The sequence below is a fragment of the Sceloporus undulatus genome, chromosome 4 (assembly GCF_019175285.1).
Source record: "Sceloporus undulatus isolate JIND9_A2432 ecotype Alabama chromosome 4, SceUnd_v1.1, whole genome shotgun sequence".
Lineage (NCBI taxonomy): Eukaryota > Metazoa > Chordata > Lepidosauria > Squamata > Phrynosomatidae > Sceloporus > Sceloporus undulatus.
In genome coordinates, this window is record NC_056525.1 from 193,864,577 (window position 1) to 193,885,493 (window position 20,917).

The window sequence follows — 20,917 nt, forward strand, 5'->3', positions numbered from 1 at the left end:
AAAGTCAGTATTAACTAATTCTCAACACACTAACACTGTATGATATATCAGTTTTTTCATGCATCTTGAAAGAAATACTGTGAAGTGCAAACACTGGTGTGGGTTACTGCTAGTAGTTACTGTTAGTAATTTATAAACACAGTAAGTATTTATGAACAATAAACAATTGTGGATTCCTTGCCCAAATGTGTAACATCCACATACTGCTGTAAAGCTAAGGACAGAAACACATGTTACACATGATGCAGGGCTGTCAGCAAAATCAATAGTCTCATGATGAATTTCCACACCCACAACATATTAGATTACCTAACCTGCATTGAATTATTATCATGTTTTTTATTTCCTTGCTCCTGCTACTGTACATGTAATTGGTGGCCTCTGGTGATGTGGCGAAGTACACAGGTTGAAGGTGTTGGAATACACAATACGTAGAAGGACTTAGGACTTAGAACATAGGTGGAAGACTTGGGGGGACAATTCCAATGTCATCTTCATGTCACAGACAAGACATAAGCTGTGAGTCCCAGCTACAGCAGGTCTATTCAGACAATAGGCAACTAGTAAGCCAATGTATGTAACTTCCATTGATTCAGTGAATCTACTCTAGTTGGGCTGTAAAGGATGTAAATATTCACTTATATGGTGCACAGAAAAATAAGCAATTTTAACAATTTACTTCTTGCTCTGTAAGAATATGAAGGTTAGGTTTCTGCATAGTTTCCAAGATTTATTGATATTCATACAGCAGGAGGTGTTGGGGGTACATTTAGCTTTTTCTGCACAAAAAGTTCGGTTCGCAGAAAATGTGTATACACTGATTCCTGTGCAAAAATATGAAATTTCTGCAGAGAAAACACATGCAGAAAAACTACAAATGATTCTTCTGTACAGGAATCTATGTATCTGTGCAAACTGTGTGATGTTACACAAAATGTATAAAGTGTACACAGTTCAAGCAATTATATGAATTTACGAACAGAGAAAAAACATGTAATTTTCCATGCCTTTTCTGTGTAAAAACAATTCATTTTTGTGCAGGAATCTGTATATTTCTATCCAAAAAATATTTTTTACACTGGAAAACCATTTTTACTTTCGCAGATGAATTTCCCACAACTTAAAGCACGTGTCTCAAATGTTGAAACAGTTTTTCCCCCATCAAGGCTCTGATTATTTATAAGTTTACTTCCCTACTGGGACTCAATTGTATTTCAGCCAGTCCTGTGAGGACTAGAAATTGTGTTTCAACCCAGCATTAAGAATGTTCAGCCTTCAGCCTTTTCCTTCCTTCCTTCCTTCCTTCCTTCCTTCCTTCCTTCCTTCCTTTCTTTTTGCACTCTCAAGTCTTTCTTGACCCCCAAAGCCCTCAGTCCCCCAGTATAAGAAAAACTGGGACAAAAAAAAAGTCAGTAAAATATCACCTAGAACAGTGTTATGTCTTAAATAACCACAAATCTTTCCAACCTCCCCTTGCATATTAGCCAAACTGGCCAAAAACAAGCTGAAAAAACAAGAAGTGGAAAGCAAAAGTGACTAGCCAAGAGCAATAGCTAGTGAAGATGGGAGCCACAGGATGCCACTTGAGATGAAGCAGTTGCCTTTCCTTCTGAAAGGGAAATAGCAAGGCTGCAGGCCTGCCTCAAAGACCTTCCCAACCTGTGTCCAACACAGCTGTTATCACAATCAGGAAAATCCTTTAGAGTAGTTTACATGATAAGCATTATGTCTGAGAGAGAGGTTAGGAAGTATTTGTGGGCATCATGTCACAAGTCATTGTAGGAAATCATATTCTGCATGTAGGCTAAGTTGGAAATAGCAACCAGAACACAGGAGGCTGTATCTTTTCACTCAGCTTACTGTATTTGAGATAAGATACTTCTAACATCTACTGATAAAGTAATTGAGCTCCTCTTCTCTCTCCATCACCTCAAAACAAAATAAGCTATTTTGCCTATAGCCTACTTTTCCTGACTCCCTCCAGCAGCCCTTTTCTGGCTTTTGCTTCAAGACTATGGATGTGGAGGTGTCTAGAGACTTTGGGGCAAAACATATGGCCTGAAGTAGTGGCTTGATGCCACTGATTTGATGGCCAGATCAGGACTGCAGCAACTGCATGCCACAGCCCCAATCTGGCATTTTTCCAGCCCCAAAAGAAGCGGCAGCTTTTCCGCATTTCTGCAGCACAGTGTGGTGTGGTGTATGTAAATGCTGCACTGCAGAAACGCCGAGACACTGCCGACTGTGTGGGCAGTGGAGCGATATGATGCCGGCTTGGGAACAGCATTGGGGAATTAGGCATGCATGTGCTATGCCCCTATGTCACCCTGAAACTGGCTCTTTATGCTGGTCTGCTTTACCACTTTTTTTTTTTTTTTTGAGGCGCATCCATCAAAGTTTGGGAGTTCCAACAATAAAAAGGATGTTGTAAGCTTTCCTTTGCTTACTTTTTTGCATTATTCTCTGCATCCATATCATCACTGCATTAAATAAACACTAGAATTCAAAGATATAGCTGTGTTCATCTGTAGAATCAGTAGGTAGACAGATCTTGCAACACCTTTAAGACTAACTAAAGAAAGAAGTTGGCAGCATGATCTTTCATACACTTAAGCCTATAAATGCATCTGAGGAAGTAGACTTAAGTCTATGAAAGCTCATGCTGCCAACTTGTTTCTTAAGTTAGTCTCAAAGATGCTACAAGATCTCTCTACACAGTAAACACCATTATTCTTTCACACAAGTTGCTTGGTCTTTGATCATTCTCTAATTGGACTGGTGAGGCTTGGTTTGGATCAACCCTCTGATAGGGACAACTTCTATCCAAGTGGAAATGTGTGGAGCCTAAGTATGTAAAGGGTATTTTTAAAATTCTTGTTGCAGTTGAAAAATAGTGGTTCAATGCATCAGCATCAAAAGGAAATCTTAATTCTACCAGGTTGTATATGTGTGGAGATCAGGAATGAAAAAACCTTCTCAAATTTTCTCATGCTTGATAAAAATGTCTCAACACCAAATATATATACATATATACATATATACATACATATATATATATACACACACACACACACGTGTGTGTGTGTATGTGTGTTTGTGTGTGTGTATCCATCATTGTGAGCTTTATCTCATTTTGGGACTATTTAGTTAAAATTCTATACAAAATGTGAACACAACTGTGCACAAAATTTGTACAAAGCAGCTTTGCACATGTTTTTAGTGTAATTTAAATCTTTTGTGGAACCATCCTCCAGATGTTTTTGAGCAAAAAAACCCATTCATCAAATGTCAAATTCCAAAATGTGACGCCATCAAAAAAATGCACAAAAGCTCTGTAACTTCACTCATCCAAGAGAAGATATTCTGTATTTCTTTTATTCTTGCATGAGAGAATGAAATACATGAAGTTTTACACCCCTAGTGGTAAACCTGGGATAAGACAATGTAATCAGCCAAACAGGAGCAGATAATCTTTACAATGTGGTTATTTAGTTGAAATTCTGTAATTAGTCCCGGTGACCTGAAATGGTGGCTCTGCCCTCTGTCATTGTTTTCCTTGCTTGGAAAATGGTGAGTGAAAAGGAGAGATCTTGTTAATGATTTTAAAGTTTCCTTCTCCTCCCTTAGAAAAAGCTTCAGAACCATCACTTTCCATACTCCCCTTGATAGATGAACAGTGTAACAACGGGGCTTTAGGTTCTATGACAACACATTAAAGATCATTCTGCAAATCTGTGTGTTAATAAAAAAACAAGAATACTTCAGGAAGAGGAGATCTCTTCCAGCATCTTCTGTTAGTGAAGGCATGAACTGGAAGATTTCAAAGGACATTGTGTTAATACATTTAGAAACTGTATATCAGAACTACATAAGTTATTGGTAATTTCTCCTTTTTCTTCTTCAAACTGATTTTGAATTTTCTACTGGGAGAAGAGATAGATAGAAATGCAATGGGAACATTAGCTAAGGAGAAGTCCTAGGAGGGGGTTACTCAGCTGTCTGTGTAGCTTTGGGTTGATATTTTCATTACAATTATACACTCACTAGATCTTGTAACAGCAGTCTTTGGCTGAAATATCCTTCAAGTATCCTCAGGCAACAACATTTTCTGTCAAAGGTTTCTATGGCAAAGACATGGATGGAAGAATCATAACAGATATCATGTGAAATGTAGAGGATGGTTCAGGTAGTCTGGGGTTGGAGAACATCTGGCTGAATTGTAAGAAGTATAATGATTATATTATACTATCTGTCAAACATGTTGGGATTATTTTGCTTTCCTTTTATGTAACAAAAATACAGGGACATCTTTTAAAACTGTAGACATCCACTGTTCCCTATTGCTTATTCTCTTATGTGCAGAGTGAGGCTAACAAATCATCTGACTATAAAACTGTCTACAATTAGTTGACTCAGGGACTTCCAACAGTGTGCTGCACTGGTTGTGGGGAGTCCCATGTTACAAGGCAGACTTTCAATTGTGCTCCATGTGCCTGGGTAGATTTAGCGTTATAGCAAATGTGACTTGCATGATATCCTGTGGGGAGTTCTGGAAGCATTACCCAAATAGCCACCCCACTGTCTGATTTTATTGGTTTACAATCATGCTATATGTCTATGCTCCTCAGCTGTATAGGTGTCATGATGGTAATAACATTTAGAATGAGAAATAAAAGGTAAATAATGAGAGGGGTAGTGGGAATTATAAAACCTGCAAATTTGTCTTTATCTGCTCTGAAAGGCATGTGATAAAACTATCAAAACCTTTGCTGTAAATACTGATTGGGTAAGTGAATAATACTGTAATAGCAACATTTAGTGAATGAAAAAATAATTTATAATGAATATAACTACTGGAAGCAAAGATTGTTCACCACAATTGCAAAAAAAATAAAAAATAAATAAATTACTGAACTTTTAATGCTATATCTCCACAATAGCTTTGCCTTCTGGAAATGTATTGGTTCCTGGTGGGGGACTCTTTTCATAAATATTGATTTAGAAAGGTATAAATGTAAGAATGTTTTTAAGAAGAAATAGACATTAAAATTAATACATGTTGATGATTTGAAAATCGCGTGCTTCAGAAATGAGAATTATCTGTCTGGATCTCGGTGTGTATTGTAAAATGTATATAGTTTTCTTAGACTGTATAAGGTCTATCTAAGCTAGCTCTTTAAGGAAGGTGTGCTTACCTTTATTGAACTTTTTCAAGGGAAATAAATATTAGTTTTACAGCTGCAACTCATTATTCTGCAATAATTTACTAATAATCCAATGCTTAAGACATATTTAAGTCAGATAGAGATGTTGATCTGACTACTAGATAAGACTGCCATGGGAGCCCAGGTGCCCAAAACAGAAAATTCTGGGAAATCTGGATAGGCACAGACCAACAGATATAAGGCAAAGGACCTTAAACCTTATGCATGGTAAATCACGCCTGTGTCAGCAGTTATCTGTTACTTGTTCTTGTAAAGAAGCAATCCAAAGAATTTAGAGCTCAACATTAGCCCACAAATCCAGTTCAGGATTTGGCAGAATTGTTTTATCATTAGTGAACTACAAGCTTTCCAGGTATATATATGCATATATGTTGTTTCTGTGTTAATAGTTCTGTGAATTATATAGGTTTTATCATATTTTGTACAGGATCCTTACCTTTTTAAAAATAAAAACAGAAGAATATGTGTGATCAGGATTCAACATCAAATAATCTATCACATCATATAATCCATGGGCCAAGAAATAAAAACTGACTTTGGAATCAGTTAAGGCATCAAAACTTTCTTCAGATTTATTTATAACTATAGATAATAGAACTAAAGTTATAGATTCTGATTTTAAATTTAAATACTGGGTTGAAAAGTTTATGAATTTGATAGATAACTGGTGGAAGATGTTATCTCCTACTGTTTTTAGGGTGTATCAGAAAACAGTGGTTTGAGTGTTGGACTAAATTCTGATAGGCCATGGAAACCAACTGGGTGACCCTGGGAGAGTCACATAGCTCAACCCCATAAAACTCTGTGATAGGGCCACCATCGGTTGGAAATGACTTGAAGGTACACAAGAAGAACAAAATAGATATGAGACTTTCCCTGATCCTGATATGCATCTAAAGGATATCAGGCATCTGTAGGTTATTTTGGGAGGGGGGGGACATCAAATGTAGCTTACAGATGTAGATCTTGTAGGTGATCCTGAAGAATCAAAAGGTAATTGCAATATAAAAAGAGTAATGTCATATTTATTAAAAGATTAAATATTTGCAGTGTGAATTTTCAAAAGCTGACCTCTAAAAATAATAACCTCCAAAAATGGCTCTACTTTCCCTAACTGCATGGACTGAACATTCAAGCAGGTAATTTGCAAGTTTGAACATAAGCATTTGACAGATGCTCTGAAGGTGGACATAATTTGATGGCCTCCAGGAACAAAGGTGAGATTTAACTGGGCTAGTGCTCAGGTGCCAGGCTGTAGCTTGTGAGGTGGGCAGAGATAGAAGTGTTTTATGGTCCTGCCATCCTTTCATGGCCCCTTTTGGATTTTCCATCCTTTCAATGTGCACATAACAGGGCACACTAGAATATATAATCTAGAGTTAATGGTTATTATTTGTTGTTAAACTGACTTCATTTTATGGCAACCCTATAAATAAAAGAACTCAAAGATCTCTGGACATCAACTGCCCTGGTTGGGTCTTGCAAACTAAGTTACCAGCTTGGTAGATGAAGGGAATGCTGTGGATATAGTATATCTTGATTTCAGTAAGGCCTTTGACAAGGTTTCCCATGACATTCTTGCAAACAAGCTTGTCAAATGTGGGCTAGACAAAGAAACTGTTAAATGGATCTGTAATTGGTTGACCAGCCGAACCCAAAGGGTTCTCAACAATGGCTCCTTTTCATCCTGGAGAGAAGTGACCAGTGGGGTCCCACAGGGGTCTGTCCTGGGCCCAGTGCTATTCAACATCTTCATCAATTACCTGGATGACAGAATTGGGAGCATACTTATCAAATTTGCAGATGACACCAAATTAAGAGGAATAGCTAATACCCCAGAGGACAGGATCAAGATTCAAAATGACCTGAATAGACTAGAAAGCTGGGCCAAAGCTAACAAAATGAAATTCAACACAGAGAAATGTAAGGTACAGTGGTACCTCGGGATACGAAATACCCAGGTTACGAAATTTCCGGGATACGAAAAAATCCCATTGGAAATAATTGTTCCGGGTTACGAATGTTTTTTCGGGTTACGAAAAAAATTTTGGTGCTTTTCGGCGCTATTTTACACGGAATCGCGGCTTTTCCCCATTAGCGCCTATGGCATTTCGGCTTACGAAGGCTTTTCGGGTTACGAAAGCGGCCGCGGAATGAATTAATTTCGTAACCCGAGGGAGCAGTGTATTGCACTTAGGGCGGAAAAATAAAATGCACAGATATAGGATGGGTGACACCTGGCTGAATGAAACTACGTGTGAAAGGGATCTGGGAGTCCTAGTAGACCACAAGTTGAACATGAGTGAACAGTGTGATGCGGCAGCTAAAAAGGCCAATGCTATTTTAGGCTGCATCAATAGAAGTATAGTGTCTAGATCAAGAGAAGTAACAGTGCCACTGTATTCTGCTCTGGTCAGGCCCCACCTAGAATATTGTGTCCAGTTCTGGGCGCCACAATTCAGAAAGGACATTGAGAAACTGGAGCGTGTCCAAAGGAGGGCGACAAAAATGGTGAAGGGTCTGGAAACCATGCCCTATGAGGAACGACTTAGGGAGCTGGGGATGTTTAGCCTGGAGAAAAGAAGGTTAAGAGGTGATATGATAGCCCTGTTTAAATATTTGAAAGGATGTCATATTGAAGAGGGAGCAAGCTTGTTTTCTGCTGCTCCAGAGAACAGGACCCGGAACAATGGATGCAAGCTACAGGAAAAGAGATTCCACCTGAACATTAGGAGGAACTTCCTGACAGTAAGGGCTGTTCGACAGTGGAATGCACTCCCTCGGAGGGTGATAGAGTCTCCTTCCTTGGAGGTCTTTAAACAGAGGCTGGATGGCCATCTGTCAGGGATGCTTTGATTTGGATTTCCTGCATGGCAGGGGGTTGGACTGGATGGCCCTAGTGGTCTCTTCCAACTCTACGATTCTATGATTCTATGATTCTAAGTGGGGATATAGATGGGTGGTTCAATGCCACCCATTTTTGTCCCTCGTTGGTGCTGCTCCAGCCGCATGGCACGACATTGGTGAACTTCCTAAAAAGGAGCCGCTCTAGACAATTTCTTTTTAAAGGCATCATAATAGCGCTCATGTGCCATTATGACAATGCTTCCAGCAAGCACTGTTTGGGCGCTCAGACATCCGTGCATTGTGTGCTCTGTGTGGACAGGGGCACAGCAAGATGGCACACGGGCACCGAAAGTAGGGCTGGGCGCATATGGACATCCCGCCCAACGGAGTCCTAAAATTGGTCCCAGGCTGGCACAAAGCGCCAGTCTGTACTAGGCCTTAGCTACCAATCCAGCGACACAATCTTTCACAATTTTATATTGCTGTTCATCCTACTGGGAATAAATCTGCATAGGACTACAGTTATAGTTCTTTTTTGTTCATAACCACATAATAGAATGATTTAAATGCAAGATACATTATAATTTAAGAAACAAACAAACAAACAACAAAACCTCCCAGACATTCAGGATGCAACTATTATAAAATAAAAGTTTCATAATATGACATCACTTTATCCTTATACAATGCATCATTTCATGTTAAGTAAAATGAGGGGCCTGAGTAGTTTATTTATTTATTGCTATACTTATTTGTTGCCTTTCATAAAAAGCTCAAAGTGATTTACATAAATGAATACACAACATAATTAAAATTCATAATGCATTCAGTAAAAACAGCAATCAAAAAGAAAAGAAAAAGAAAAAGAACATGAAAATAAGAATTAGTTTTCAAACAATGAGCAAATTAAACTAAAAATATATTTAAAAAGAGAAAATATGTTTCCACTTTCAGTGACACTCTATAAAAGATGAAGATTTCCTTGTGACAGTGTTCATATGGGCCACATACATAAGAAGGATCAGGGATGTAGCTAGGATTTTAGGAAGGGGGGGGGGGCCAGACAAAGAGCGACCCCTATAATAGGGGGGGGGGGTGGGGGCGCGGCAGCACACACCATTCATTTTTCTATTGGAGGGGGGGGGGCCGGCCCCCCCAAACCCCCCCCCCCCCCTTGGCTACGTCCCTGGAAGGATGAGAATGAGATGGCCTCTTCATACTGACAGCTAAGACTACTATGTTCTGTTGTGCTGGCCAAATGGCTGTAATAAAGTTATTATTGTTACTATGTTCTGTGTACATAAAGATCCTATCTCTTTAATTATGATTAAGAAACCAGGGCCTTGTTTATGGATCTCAGAAACCCAGAGTGGAGTAGCAAGATGACAATTATTTCAATATACCCATGTAGGTATACGCATGTGGGAAAACATCACTGAATTATTTTCCTGTTGATCTTTTCCAAATGCTTAACAAACTGTTAAGGCCACATGTTAGGATAAATGGGAGTTAGAAATCCTTCTGCTCTAGTTCTAATTTCAGTTCCTCCCTCCCCTTCACTGCCTCACTTGCCCAGCTGCACCCCTACCTGTAGTCCTTTCCACATGTTGACTTATGATGTCCTTATGGTGACACTAAAACAACTCTCTGATAGGGTTTTCTTGGCAAGATTTGTTCAGAGGGAGTTTGGCTTTGCCTTCCTCTGAAGTTGAGAAAGTGTGACTTGCGTTTGTGGCTAAGTGGGTAGTCCCTTTCCAATACATAAGCCATTACAAAATACATTTTGTGATTATTCATCATTGTGCTTTGTGGACAGTGATATCCCCATTCCGTTCCCTTCCTGCCCCCTTCCGTTCTGTGCCAGGCCCGTTCCCCAGGGCCCATGCGATAAGCTCCATAGTTGTCATCTAAACATAGAGATCTGGATCCTATTTATTCATCCATTCCTTTACCTATTTTCATGGTCTAGACCTTGCCTTTTGATGAAATTATTCTCAAGTGGGAGTTTTCAAAATAGTCTCTTAAAGCCTGAAGAGAGGGAATGGAGGGGGAGGACAATGTTTCATCAGCAAATGTATCCGAAAAAATTTCCTCTACCTAATATCTTTTGATGACATCTTTATAATCTGGGCACACAGAAATTATTATTATTATTATTATTAGTAGTAGTAGTAGTAGTAGTAGTAGTAGTATTAGAGTACTTATACCCTGCCCTTAAGCTCTAAAGGCTATCAGAGCAGCTTACAATTATTATTATTTTTAATTAGACGGTTCCCTGCCCTCAAGCTTACAATCTAAAAAGCAATAACTTGATAAGTTCCACCAGAATTTCAACAGCTTCCACCCTACTATTATTGGTGAACAAGCAGCCTCCAAATATTAAATAACTGCTCACTTACAACAGGATACATAACATGGATGATATTACAGGAACAAGACCCTGCCATGAACTCAGATGCCAACCCTGTCCTACTCTGGGAGCAATATTACAGGGGTCAATAACATCACTACAACTTGCTGTTCCTCCAATGTAATATATGCCATCCTAGACAAACTGGACAGTCTCAGACACAAATCTGACATCAGAAATGGCAACATCCTAAAGACAGTTACAAAACATTTCATCATTCCTCAGCATGTAGTAAGGGATTTACAGGTCATGGTCCTTGAACAAGGTCCTTGAACAAAGGGAAGACTAGAAACAGAAACTACTGAATCACTAACAGCGGTATGATCATACATAATGGCTTCATGGCACATTACATATATTAATACAATAGTCCTTGCTACTGTACATGTAATGAAAAGAATCTTCTCAGAGAGAATACTGAACCCAGGGAAATTGACTTTCAGTAAGCAGTTAGATTTATTGCTTTGTCACATCAACACTAACTGGCCACTGTAAAGATATGGCAGATCTGTATCACCTAACCCAGCTCTTTGAAAATTGAGGACAATGGACATGATTTGCATCTTTCCAGTTACTATTACATTCTGTCCTGCTCCCACAACTATATAAATATGCTTTCTACCTGAGGCCTTAATACCATTCAGTACTGCATCTGAAGTGGGTTCATATCCATGAAAACTGGTGTTAAAAAAAAAATCAGTCTTTACAGTGCTGCCACATTTTTTGTCTCCCTTCCTTCTTCCTTTTTATTATTTTCAAGATGTGCCAAGATGGCTTACAAAAAGCAGACAACAACAATGATGACGATGATGAAAGAAATACCTCAGGAGTTACACAGAGAGAAAGAAAGAAAGAAAGAAAGAAAGAAAGAAAGAGAAAGAGGAAAGGAAAGAGAAAGAGGCCATGCTTCTCTGACAGATGGATGGGGCCAGAATATTTTGTTCTCCAACCTTAGGACAATAAGGGGCTGAGTGGACTGGCCATTAAGGCTGGCCTGGGTGCAGAGTTGTGGTATGTTATCCACACACAGCCTGATTCCGCCTCATAGTTGTGTGACACTGCGCGCTGCTCTACATGGCACACAGCATCACAGCACTCCTCTGGTGCTGCATCCATATGATGCGATGCCAAAGGAGCATCTTAAAGCCATGGTACTATGGCTATCACACCCTTTCCAGGGTACAAAAAGGAACCACTTTTTCTGGGTCCTTTTTGTGCCCTGGAAAGGCCAGATCGGGACCGCAGTATGTAGTTGCCGTGGCTCAATTCGACGCAGCTGGAGGTGGCTACAAGCCGCCCCTTAGGGGTAGTCTGCACAATCTGTAAATTCACAGAAAGATGTTTTTCACTCCTCTTCTGTGCAGCCATTTTAATCTCTGAAAGCCTCTAGAGAGGACTGGAGAGAATTCCCAAGCAATCTGGGATGCAGTGTCCAGGGGGAAAAAACCACGCAAAAAACTTTCCTTCTGTGACATGCCTTAATATCTCATCTTAGGATACAAGTCCTGCTGTCAGCAATTTCCCTCTTCAACCATCATTGTATTCATTCCCATATTGTTCAGAACATCACCCAACCCTTCCACATTTTGGGAGAAGGTTGTGGTTATTATTATTTTTTGGAAAAAAACCACTTGTTTTTTGTAAACTTGCCTTGTTTGAATGTTTTTAGTTTAGCTTAAGATACAAACCATATGGAAAACATGTGTTAAAACCATATACTCCAAATGCACCTCACTTTTTAAATATCACTGGAAACACAACTATATTTGCTGCTTATGGTGATGTGTGAGTGAGAACAAAGGGGGAAATTAACAAAGGGGGAAGGAGTCCTGGTTGAGCAATGGTTAAATCCCAGTACTGCAGCAATTCACTGCCACAAGGTTGTGAGTTGGATCCCAGGCAGTGCTCCAGGGTCCACTCAGCCTTGCTTACACATTGTAAACCATTTAGGGTGTGCTTAAGTGCACTCATAAGTGGTATAGAAATGTACTTGCTACTTGCTATCTTAAGAAAATAAACATATTCAATGCCAAACAGAAGATGTTTATCATTATTGCACTTATTGCACTATGAATGATCATACCATAAAGTCATGCCTCAGATCACATGTTCTGCAAGTCTAGAGGGTGATTTTATATGAAGGTAATATACTGTATCAAATAATTAAATACTGGTCCTCAGAGTTGAATAATGCATTGTTACAAGTGTAATAAAAGCACAGATTGACTTTTTAAAATATTAAATATATTTTTAAATGTTTCATCCATTTAATCTGTAAGAGAACAAAACCTATAGCTATCTGCAAATCCAGGTTTCACACATCAAACCTGAGTTTCAAAGCAACAATTTGCTATGGATATCATTAGACAAGACCTGCAAATTTCACATATGGTGATTTGTTGTGAATCATACCTGCAAATACTGTAAACCTAAAGAATCTGATTACTTTCAAAGCTGTATGATATTTTCAAGTTAGAGCAAATCACGAAGGGAAGTAATAGGCATTTTTCACGCATTAATAAGTAGGAAAGAAAATAAAGGGGGGGGGGGAATCCCACAAGCTAATAAAGCTAAAATAAGATGTGAGAAGCCAATAATCAGAACCCTAACACTCCACTGGATCTGTGCAGATCTGATGAAGTGCTCATTTTCTGCATCGCAGCATCTTATATATTACTCGGAGCAAATGATCAGTCGCATCTCAGATCATCCCACCACCACAAGGGATGTGACCACAGCAAAACCAAAACTCTACTGTCTGAAGGCAATATCAACAATCTAGGGCCAAACTTGGGCTGGTACTTTTGCATGGGTGTGTGCAGCTGGCCCAATGAAAACATTTTCAGCATCATGCCTGGAACTTCAAGCATGCAAAATGTGTGCTCAACCATTGATCTACACATTTCCTCACTTTGTTGTAAATATGGCAGGTCAATTTGGAATGTGTCACTGGAAAAATACTGGCAAGAAACAACCACTACCACTGCTATGGTAAGTGGCAGTTCACTACTTGCTGGATAAAGGTTGCCGCTTGAAATTGTTTAGTCATAGAAGAATCAAATCTTACAGATTTGCCTTCCAAAACAGATATCTGATATCTCAGAATGAAAGATGATGAGAACAATCATATAGTTCCAAGAACAGTATCCTGGGGTAATACAAAAGAGAACTCTCCATTTGAAGTGTTAGGCAAAGTTCCAAACTTAGAAAGGGAGAAGAGGTTTGTTGGTAGAGAAGGTTTTTTGGTAGTGTGGAAGTTGGTGGGAAAGAAGAAACTGTAGGTACAATGAATCCAAAATCCTTCCATTCCCAGCCACATCTTCAGCTTATGGTAACATTTAAGCCCATCCTGTATCCAGTCTAAATAAACCCCTTCTCACTGTATCAAACAAGACGGATAAGTGTTCTGGGGGTAGAGAGTCCAGCCCTGGCTCTCATGTTGTTTATATCCTACTGGTAAGAATGGTTATATCAAAGGCTCCAATATTAGAATGCCAGACTGTTTTCTTTAGGATTGCCCTCTACTCTTAGATCCTACCTGAATGAGATGGCCAAGGAGCAGCTGAACAGACACTAGGACACTCCCCAGTTTAGGAATGCTGGAACTTACTTACTACACTCTTGTGCCAAGATTGTGGCTGTCTCCCTAGGTGATATGAATCTTAGCCAACAGAGTAATTCTGTTGTTAGATACTTCTGCTTGCTAAATTCAGATATCTGCCAGCAAGACCAGAGTTCTGCTAACAGAAGAGGTTTGTCCTTGATCGTAACTCTCTACAGCTAGAACATCTTTGAAGGAGAATTGTACTGTAAACCTGCAGTCCCATACAACCCTCCTTGGAACTGTTGAACTCAGAGCCTTAGAGCCAATACAGACCAGCACTTTGAGCCAATCTGTGGGCAGAGTTAGGGTGCAGCATTCACACGCTGCATCCTCTAACCCCAACCCCAGGGTGCTATTTTGGCATGGGCTGTTTTACATGGTGCACACCATGATGACACCCCTCTGGTGCTGCATCCACATGATGCAGCACTAAAGGGGCATCATAAAGCAGTGCCGCCACAGCTATGGTGCCCCTTGGAGGGCACAAAAAGGACCCGGTTTCTGCGGCTCCTTTTTATGCTCTCTGGAGGCTGGATCAGAGCTGGAGCATGAGGGTGCTGCAGCCCTGATCTGGCCAGTAAAAGGTCGGGTGGTCTGTATAGCCCCTTACTCACTAAAGGCTAACATGTAACAATGCCAAACCTAAATGTAAAGGGACAGTGGAAATTTTCAAAACCTTTCATTTAATTTCTATGAATAAAGCTTGATCAAGTGGCTGGTGTCAAATACCACTGATATGATTAATAGATTTTCCATGTCTTCACTGGAAGGATTCAAAGATATAGCCATGTTAATCTGTGGAATCAGTATGTAGCATCTTGTAGCACCTTTGAGACTAAGTGAAAGAAAGAAGTTGACAGCATGAGCTTTTGTAGACTTAAGTCTACTTCCTCAGACCCTCAGATCTCTATTCACTGGAAGGAAACAGCATATTTTTGTGTGTGACATCTTTTTGGGGTGAAAATGTGCCCTGAATTAGGCATCTTTTGAAATTTCTGTTTCGGCTGAAGTATTTGATAGGACAGTAATACATAAATGTGTACTGAATTCTCAAAAAATATTTTTAAAAAGATAATAGTTAAAACTGCACAAACCTTCTTAGCTTTCAGATTTTCCTGTCTTTTCCACAGCTGCGCTTCAAAAATTCTGTTGTCTGTCTTAACTTTTTTTTCAATATAGTCCAGCCGATTATGGAGAAAATCAACTAGTGTCTGAGCATTTTGCTCCTTTGATTTTATTTTAGCATATTTAATCCTTTAAGAGAAAAAAATATATATCATTACTGCTATAAAATATTATATAGAATTTCAGGGTAGACTGATCACATAGTGGCTGTGATCCAGTAAGATGTGTGTAAATGTGTACGTATAAGGTTTATCGGGCCATTTCTTCTTCAGCAGCTCCCCCTGCCGAACCACAAACTGATTTTTAAACTCAGAGGAGTTTAAAAAGCAATTTGGGGTTTGGTGGGGGGTGCTGCTGAAGAGCAAATGGCTCAATAAATCTTACATAGAAGGATTAGATAGCTCATAGAAAGAAAACAAACAAAAAACATGAAGCTGTTTTAACCTGAGTTAGACAGTTGGCCTGCATAGTTCAATAATGTCTACTCCACTGCATACTTGATTTCTAAATCTCAGGCTCTTTTGCAGCCCTGCTGTCTAAACAGCTCTGAGCCTATAATATTCAGAATTAACGGGTACATGCGACTTAGGGAGCTAGAAGAGAAAAATGTAAAATATGAGCAAAGCTAATATATATTCTTGCTAGATGTAAACTCTACTATATATATATATATATAGAGAGAGAGAGAGAGAGAGAGGTTTAAGTGATACATTTCTCAAGGAACTGTCTCTAAGATGATCCATAAAATACTACAGGGAGTTCAGCTCAAACCAAGTCCTACATCACTTTTAAATCAAACATTTTGTCATAACTCTCTGTACATATTATGCTTTTGCAAATTCGTGAAGAAGACACTGTGGATGGACATGTGCAGTGAAATTATGTACTGGTATAATACTTTCATTGTTCACTCTGTGTATCTGATGAAGAAAGTTATTATTGTAAACAATGATATAACAATACATTTGTCAGCCTTTCAAGTACAAGAGGCTCTTTCCCCACTCCATCTGATTAATACAGTTTTTCTTTTGCCCCCCCCCCCCCTCCCCTTTAAATCTGGCTTCATGATGACCTTGAAATTTATAAATCATATTCTCAGCTGTAAAACTCAGTCTAGTCAAGGTCAAATATAACTTCATGATATGACGTTTCAAAAAATTGGCACATTCAAGGCTTTTTGGTACAAATACCAGGAATTCAGAATTCCCACATTCTCCACTTTCAAAGTATTAAAGGTTCCAGGGCCAGCCTACAAAATTAACTTCCTAGTCCGAATAGAGTACTGGGATTTATAGTGGTTTTGTAACATGTATTTACTTGCAAATATATATAGGTATAACATATAGGAGGAAGGTAAAGAGACAACAAGGTAGTGCTGGTGTAATGGGCCATTAAAGACCACTAAGAAAACATCTATTTGTTCACTTTGTGTGCCTTCATAGATATCACAAGGAAGCATAAGGAAGCTGTACAGGAAACTGGAAAGAGAGGGTTCTCTCATCACTGGCATAGCAGAAAAATTCATGTCTCAAAATACCATAACAATGTTAAATGTCAATAGTCTATTGGTAAGTAAATATTCTTCTAATAGAAACATGTTTTTTCTATTAAATTTTTATAAAAGACTGTAAGACTCTTTGCACTTAAAGTGGCAGCAAGAAATTAGCAAAATAATATATATAAGTCTGTTTTAAACTCAGTACAAAATAATGTGTCAGCAATATAGAATTCTGCTTATACACACACAATCTTTTGGTGAAGCAGCACTAAGTGCTGGAAGTAGTATGGTAGTATGGGAGAGCAAAGAAATTTTACATGATATTCAGACATAAAGTGCACCCTTGGCTTAGGCAGGGGATCTGTTCTGGACCCCCCCCCCCCAGCGTAAGTCGAATAGCACGATTGAATGGGGCTCATGCTCATGGCACAGGAGAGTGTGCGCACCATGGGTGCGTGCACCATTCATTCTCCCATCACGTGACATCCACATAAGCTGGAAGCCACGTATGGAGCGCCCGCCTATAGGGAGGGTGCACTGTACTGGGGAAAGTTTCTTGCTAAAGATGGGAAAAACTTTAAACTCCATATTGAAGAAATCTCTAAACTTGTGTTCTCCCAATTTCGAAAAGGTTTCCTCACAAGGACTTCTTCTCAGCCAATAGGTAGGTGGTATTAAAGATTAACAGAGGCAGCCAAACTTACATTGTCATATAAAATCAGTGGGGAAGATATGGAAGGTAGTGAGCATGTCTAAATTAAAATGTCAATTAAGAGTAGAAAGGTCCCTTCAGACAAAAATAATTTCTTGCCTGATACTGAATGGGATATATATCCATCATGACAGGTAGCTATTGATTCACCATGAATTTGTCTAATCCCCTTTTAAACTTTTAAAGTCATTCAAGTTGGTGTCTATCAGTGTTTCTTGTCATAGTAAATTCCACAGTTTAACTATGTGCTATGTGAAGAATTATTTCCTTTTATCTATCCTGAATTTCCTACCATTCAACTACAATAGATGACCTCAGATTCTAATATTAATGGGGAGGGAGAAAAACATGTAACAGCATCAGTGTGGTGTAGTAGTGTGAGCACTGGACTAATACTCCAGGAGCCAGGTTCAAATCCTTGTTCAGCCAAGGAACCCCACATGGACAAACCTCAGAAAAAGGTGATGGCAAACCCATTCTGAAGAAATCTTGCAAACTCTGCAATACTTTTGCCTTAGGGTCACCATAAGTCAGAAACAACTTGAAAATACACAACAACAAGAAAAACATGTATTTCTCCAGCTCGTATCAAAAAGACTTCAATGAATTATCTTAAAGGGTTAATGCATGAAGTAGGACAACCTTTCTAGCTCTACAATATGTTGGTTGAGATCTTGTGACCAGAAAATATGGTCACCTTACAGAAAATTATATAGGTGAAATCAATCTGGATCATCTGAAGTATGGAACTGACCTTAGTTATACTCATGACCTACCTCAGGACAGAAACAGGGGAATGTGACGCTGTTGTTCCTCCCTAATCATCAGTTTTTAATACTATGTATTCTCCTACACTAGCTCCATGAGAGTGGAGTAGAGGACACTGTCTTATAGTGACTCCACTTCTACTTGATTGAGTTCCAGAGAATAGGACTGGGGGGATGCATATCATACCCTTGGCAACTGTGCTGTAGGGGTGCCAGGTCATGATCCTGTTCTCAATTATTTTTAACATAAATATGATGCAACTTGAGGCAGTCATTTGGGGTTGGGTGTTCATCAGCATGCAGTGTTGGTCTGGATGAGTCTTAATCAACCAAAAATAACTTCTAGAAAGACTGAAGTCCTTTGGCTATGACACTTTCAGGTTTGGAATTCTGATAGTTTACCTGTCCCAGATGGTGCTTCACAGCTTCTACAGGTGAGTATTCTCAGGGTGCTCTTAGGTTCATCTCTCTCATTAGAAGCCAAGTGGCCTCAGTGGCAAAGAGTGCCTACTACAAGTCTCATCTCGTATGGCAGCTATGACCATTTCTGGCTGTAGTGAGGGGGATATAGATGGGTGGTTCAAATGCCACCGCATTTTTGTCCCTCGTTGGTGCTGCTCCACCGCATGGCACGACATTGGTGAACTTCTAAAAGGAGCCCGCTCTAGACAAGTTATGTTAAAGGCATCATAATAGCGCTCATGTGCCATTATGACAAGGCTTGCCAGCAAGCATGTTTGGGGCAACTCAGACATCCGTAATGATCATTGTGTGCTCTGTGTGGACAGGGGGCACGAGCAAGATGGCACACGGCACCGAATATGGCTGGGCGCATATGGACATCCAGCCCACGGAGGCCTAAATTGGTCCCAGGCTGGTGGCACAGCGCCAGTCTGTCAGGCCTAGCTACCATCCACGACGACGAATCTTTCAACAATTTTATATTGCTGTTCTCCTACTGGGAATAATCTGCATAGGACTACAGTTATAGTTCTTTTTCTGTGTTTGTTCATAACCACATAAAAAGAGATGTTTGAAATGCAAGATACATTAATAAGTTAAGAAACAAACAATTAGAACAACACAACCCTCCCCAGACATTCAGGATGCACTATTAGAAAATAAAAGTTATCATAATATACATCACTTATCCTTATACAAGTGCCGCATTTCATGGTAAGAATGAGAGGCCGAGGATTTATTATTTAGGCTAACTATTGTTGCCTTTCATAAAAAGCTCAAAGTGATTTACATAAGATAAGAATACACAAACATAATTAAAATGCATAAGCACAGATAAAAACAGCAATCAAAGAAAAAAAAAAAGAAAGAACAGGAAATAAGAAGGAGTTTTCAACACATGACAAATGAAACTAAAAGATATGTAAAAAGGAAAAGGTTTCCCACTTTCAGTGAACACTCTATAAAAGAGAAGATCGCGTGTGACAGTGTTCATATGGCCACATACATAAGAAGGACCAGGGATGTAGCTAGGATTTTAGGAAGGGGGGGTTCCAGACTAAGTGCCACCCATTATAATGGGCGTTGGGTGTGGCAGCGAACAGCAGCACACCTTCATTTTTCTAAGGGAAGGGGGGGGGTCCGGAACCCCAAAAACCCCCCCCCCCTTGGCTACGTCCCTGAAGAGGAGAATGAGATGGCCCTTCATACTGACAGCTAAGACTACTATGTTCTGTTGTGCTGGCCAAATGGCTGTAATAAAGTTATTATTGTTACTAATGTTCGTGTACATAAAGATCCTATCTCTTTAATTATGATGAAGAAACCAGGGCCTGTGTTTATGGATCTCAGAAACCCAGAGTGGAGAGCAAGATGACACAATTATTTCAATATACCCATGTAGGTAACGCAGTGTGGAAAACATCACGAATTTTTTCCTGTTGATCTTTTCCAATGCCTAACAAACTGTTAAGGCCACATGTTAGGATAAATGGGAGTTAGAAATCCTTCTGCTCGAGTTCTAATTCAGTCACCCCTCCCCCCCTTCACTGCCTCACTTGCCCAGCTGCACACCCTAACCTGTAGTCCTTTCCCACTGTTGACTTATGATGTCCTATGTGACACAAAACACTCTCTGATAGGGTTTTCTGGGCAAGATTTGTTCAGAGGAGTTTTTCTTTGCCTTCCTCTGAAGTGAGAAAAGTGTGACTTGCGTTTGGCTAAGTGGGTATGCCCTTTCCAATACATAAGCCATTACAAAAACATTTTGTGATTATTCACATTGTGCTTTGTGGACATTGATAGCCCATTCCTGTTCGTTCCCTTCCTGCCCCCTTCCGTTCTGTGCCGGCCCATTCCCCCCAGGCCCATGCGATAAGCTCTCCATAGTTGTCATCTAAACATAGAGAGCTGGTCCTATTTATTCATCCATTCCTTACCTATTTCATGGCTAGACCTGCCTTTTGATGAAATTATCTCAAGTGGGAGTTTCAAAATAGTCCCTCTTAAAAGCCTGAAGAGAGAATGAGGGGGAGGACAATGTTCATCAGCAAAGTTCCGAAAAAATTTCCTCTACCTAATATCTTTTTGATGACATCTTTATAATCTGGGCACACAGGAATTATTATTATTAGTATAGTAGTAGGTAGTAGTAGTAAGTATTAGAGTACTATACCCTGCCCTTAATCTCTAAAGGCTATCAGAGCAGCTTACAATTATTTTATTTTTAATTAGACGGTTCCCTGCCCTCAGCTTACTCTAAAAAGCAT

At 39.5% G+C, this 20,917-nt stretch overlaps 2 protein-coding genes across 2 annotated transcripts in view; both read right to left on the bottom strand.

Moving 5' to 3' along the window:
• The window catches only part of LOC121928461 (opsin-5-like), an 896,145-nt gene that overhangs the window by 841,043 nt on the left and 34,185 nt on the right, over nt 1–20,917 (bottom strand). The window lies entirely within an intron of this gene.
• The window catches only part of CCDC178 (coiled-coil domain containing 178), a 298,022-nt gene that overhangs the window by 112,355 nt on the left and 164,750 nt on the right, over nt 1–20,917 (bottom strand). The window contains exon 16 of the mRNA XM_042463191.1: nt 15,181–15,340. Coding sequence (XP_042319125.1) covers nt 15,181–15,340 — 160 coding nt within the window. The remainder of the gene's footprint in view (nt 1–15,180; nt 15,341–20,917) is intronic.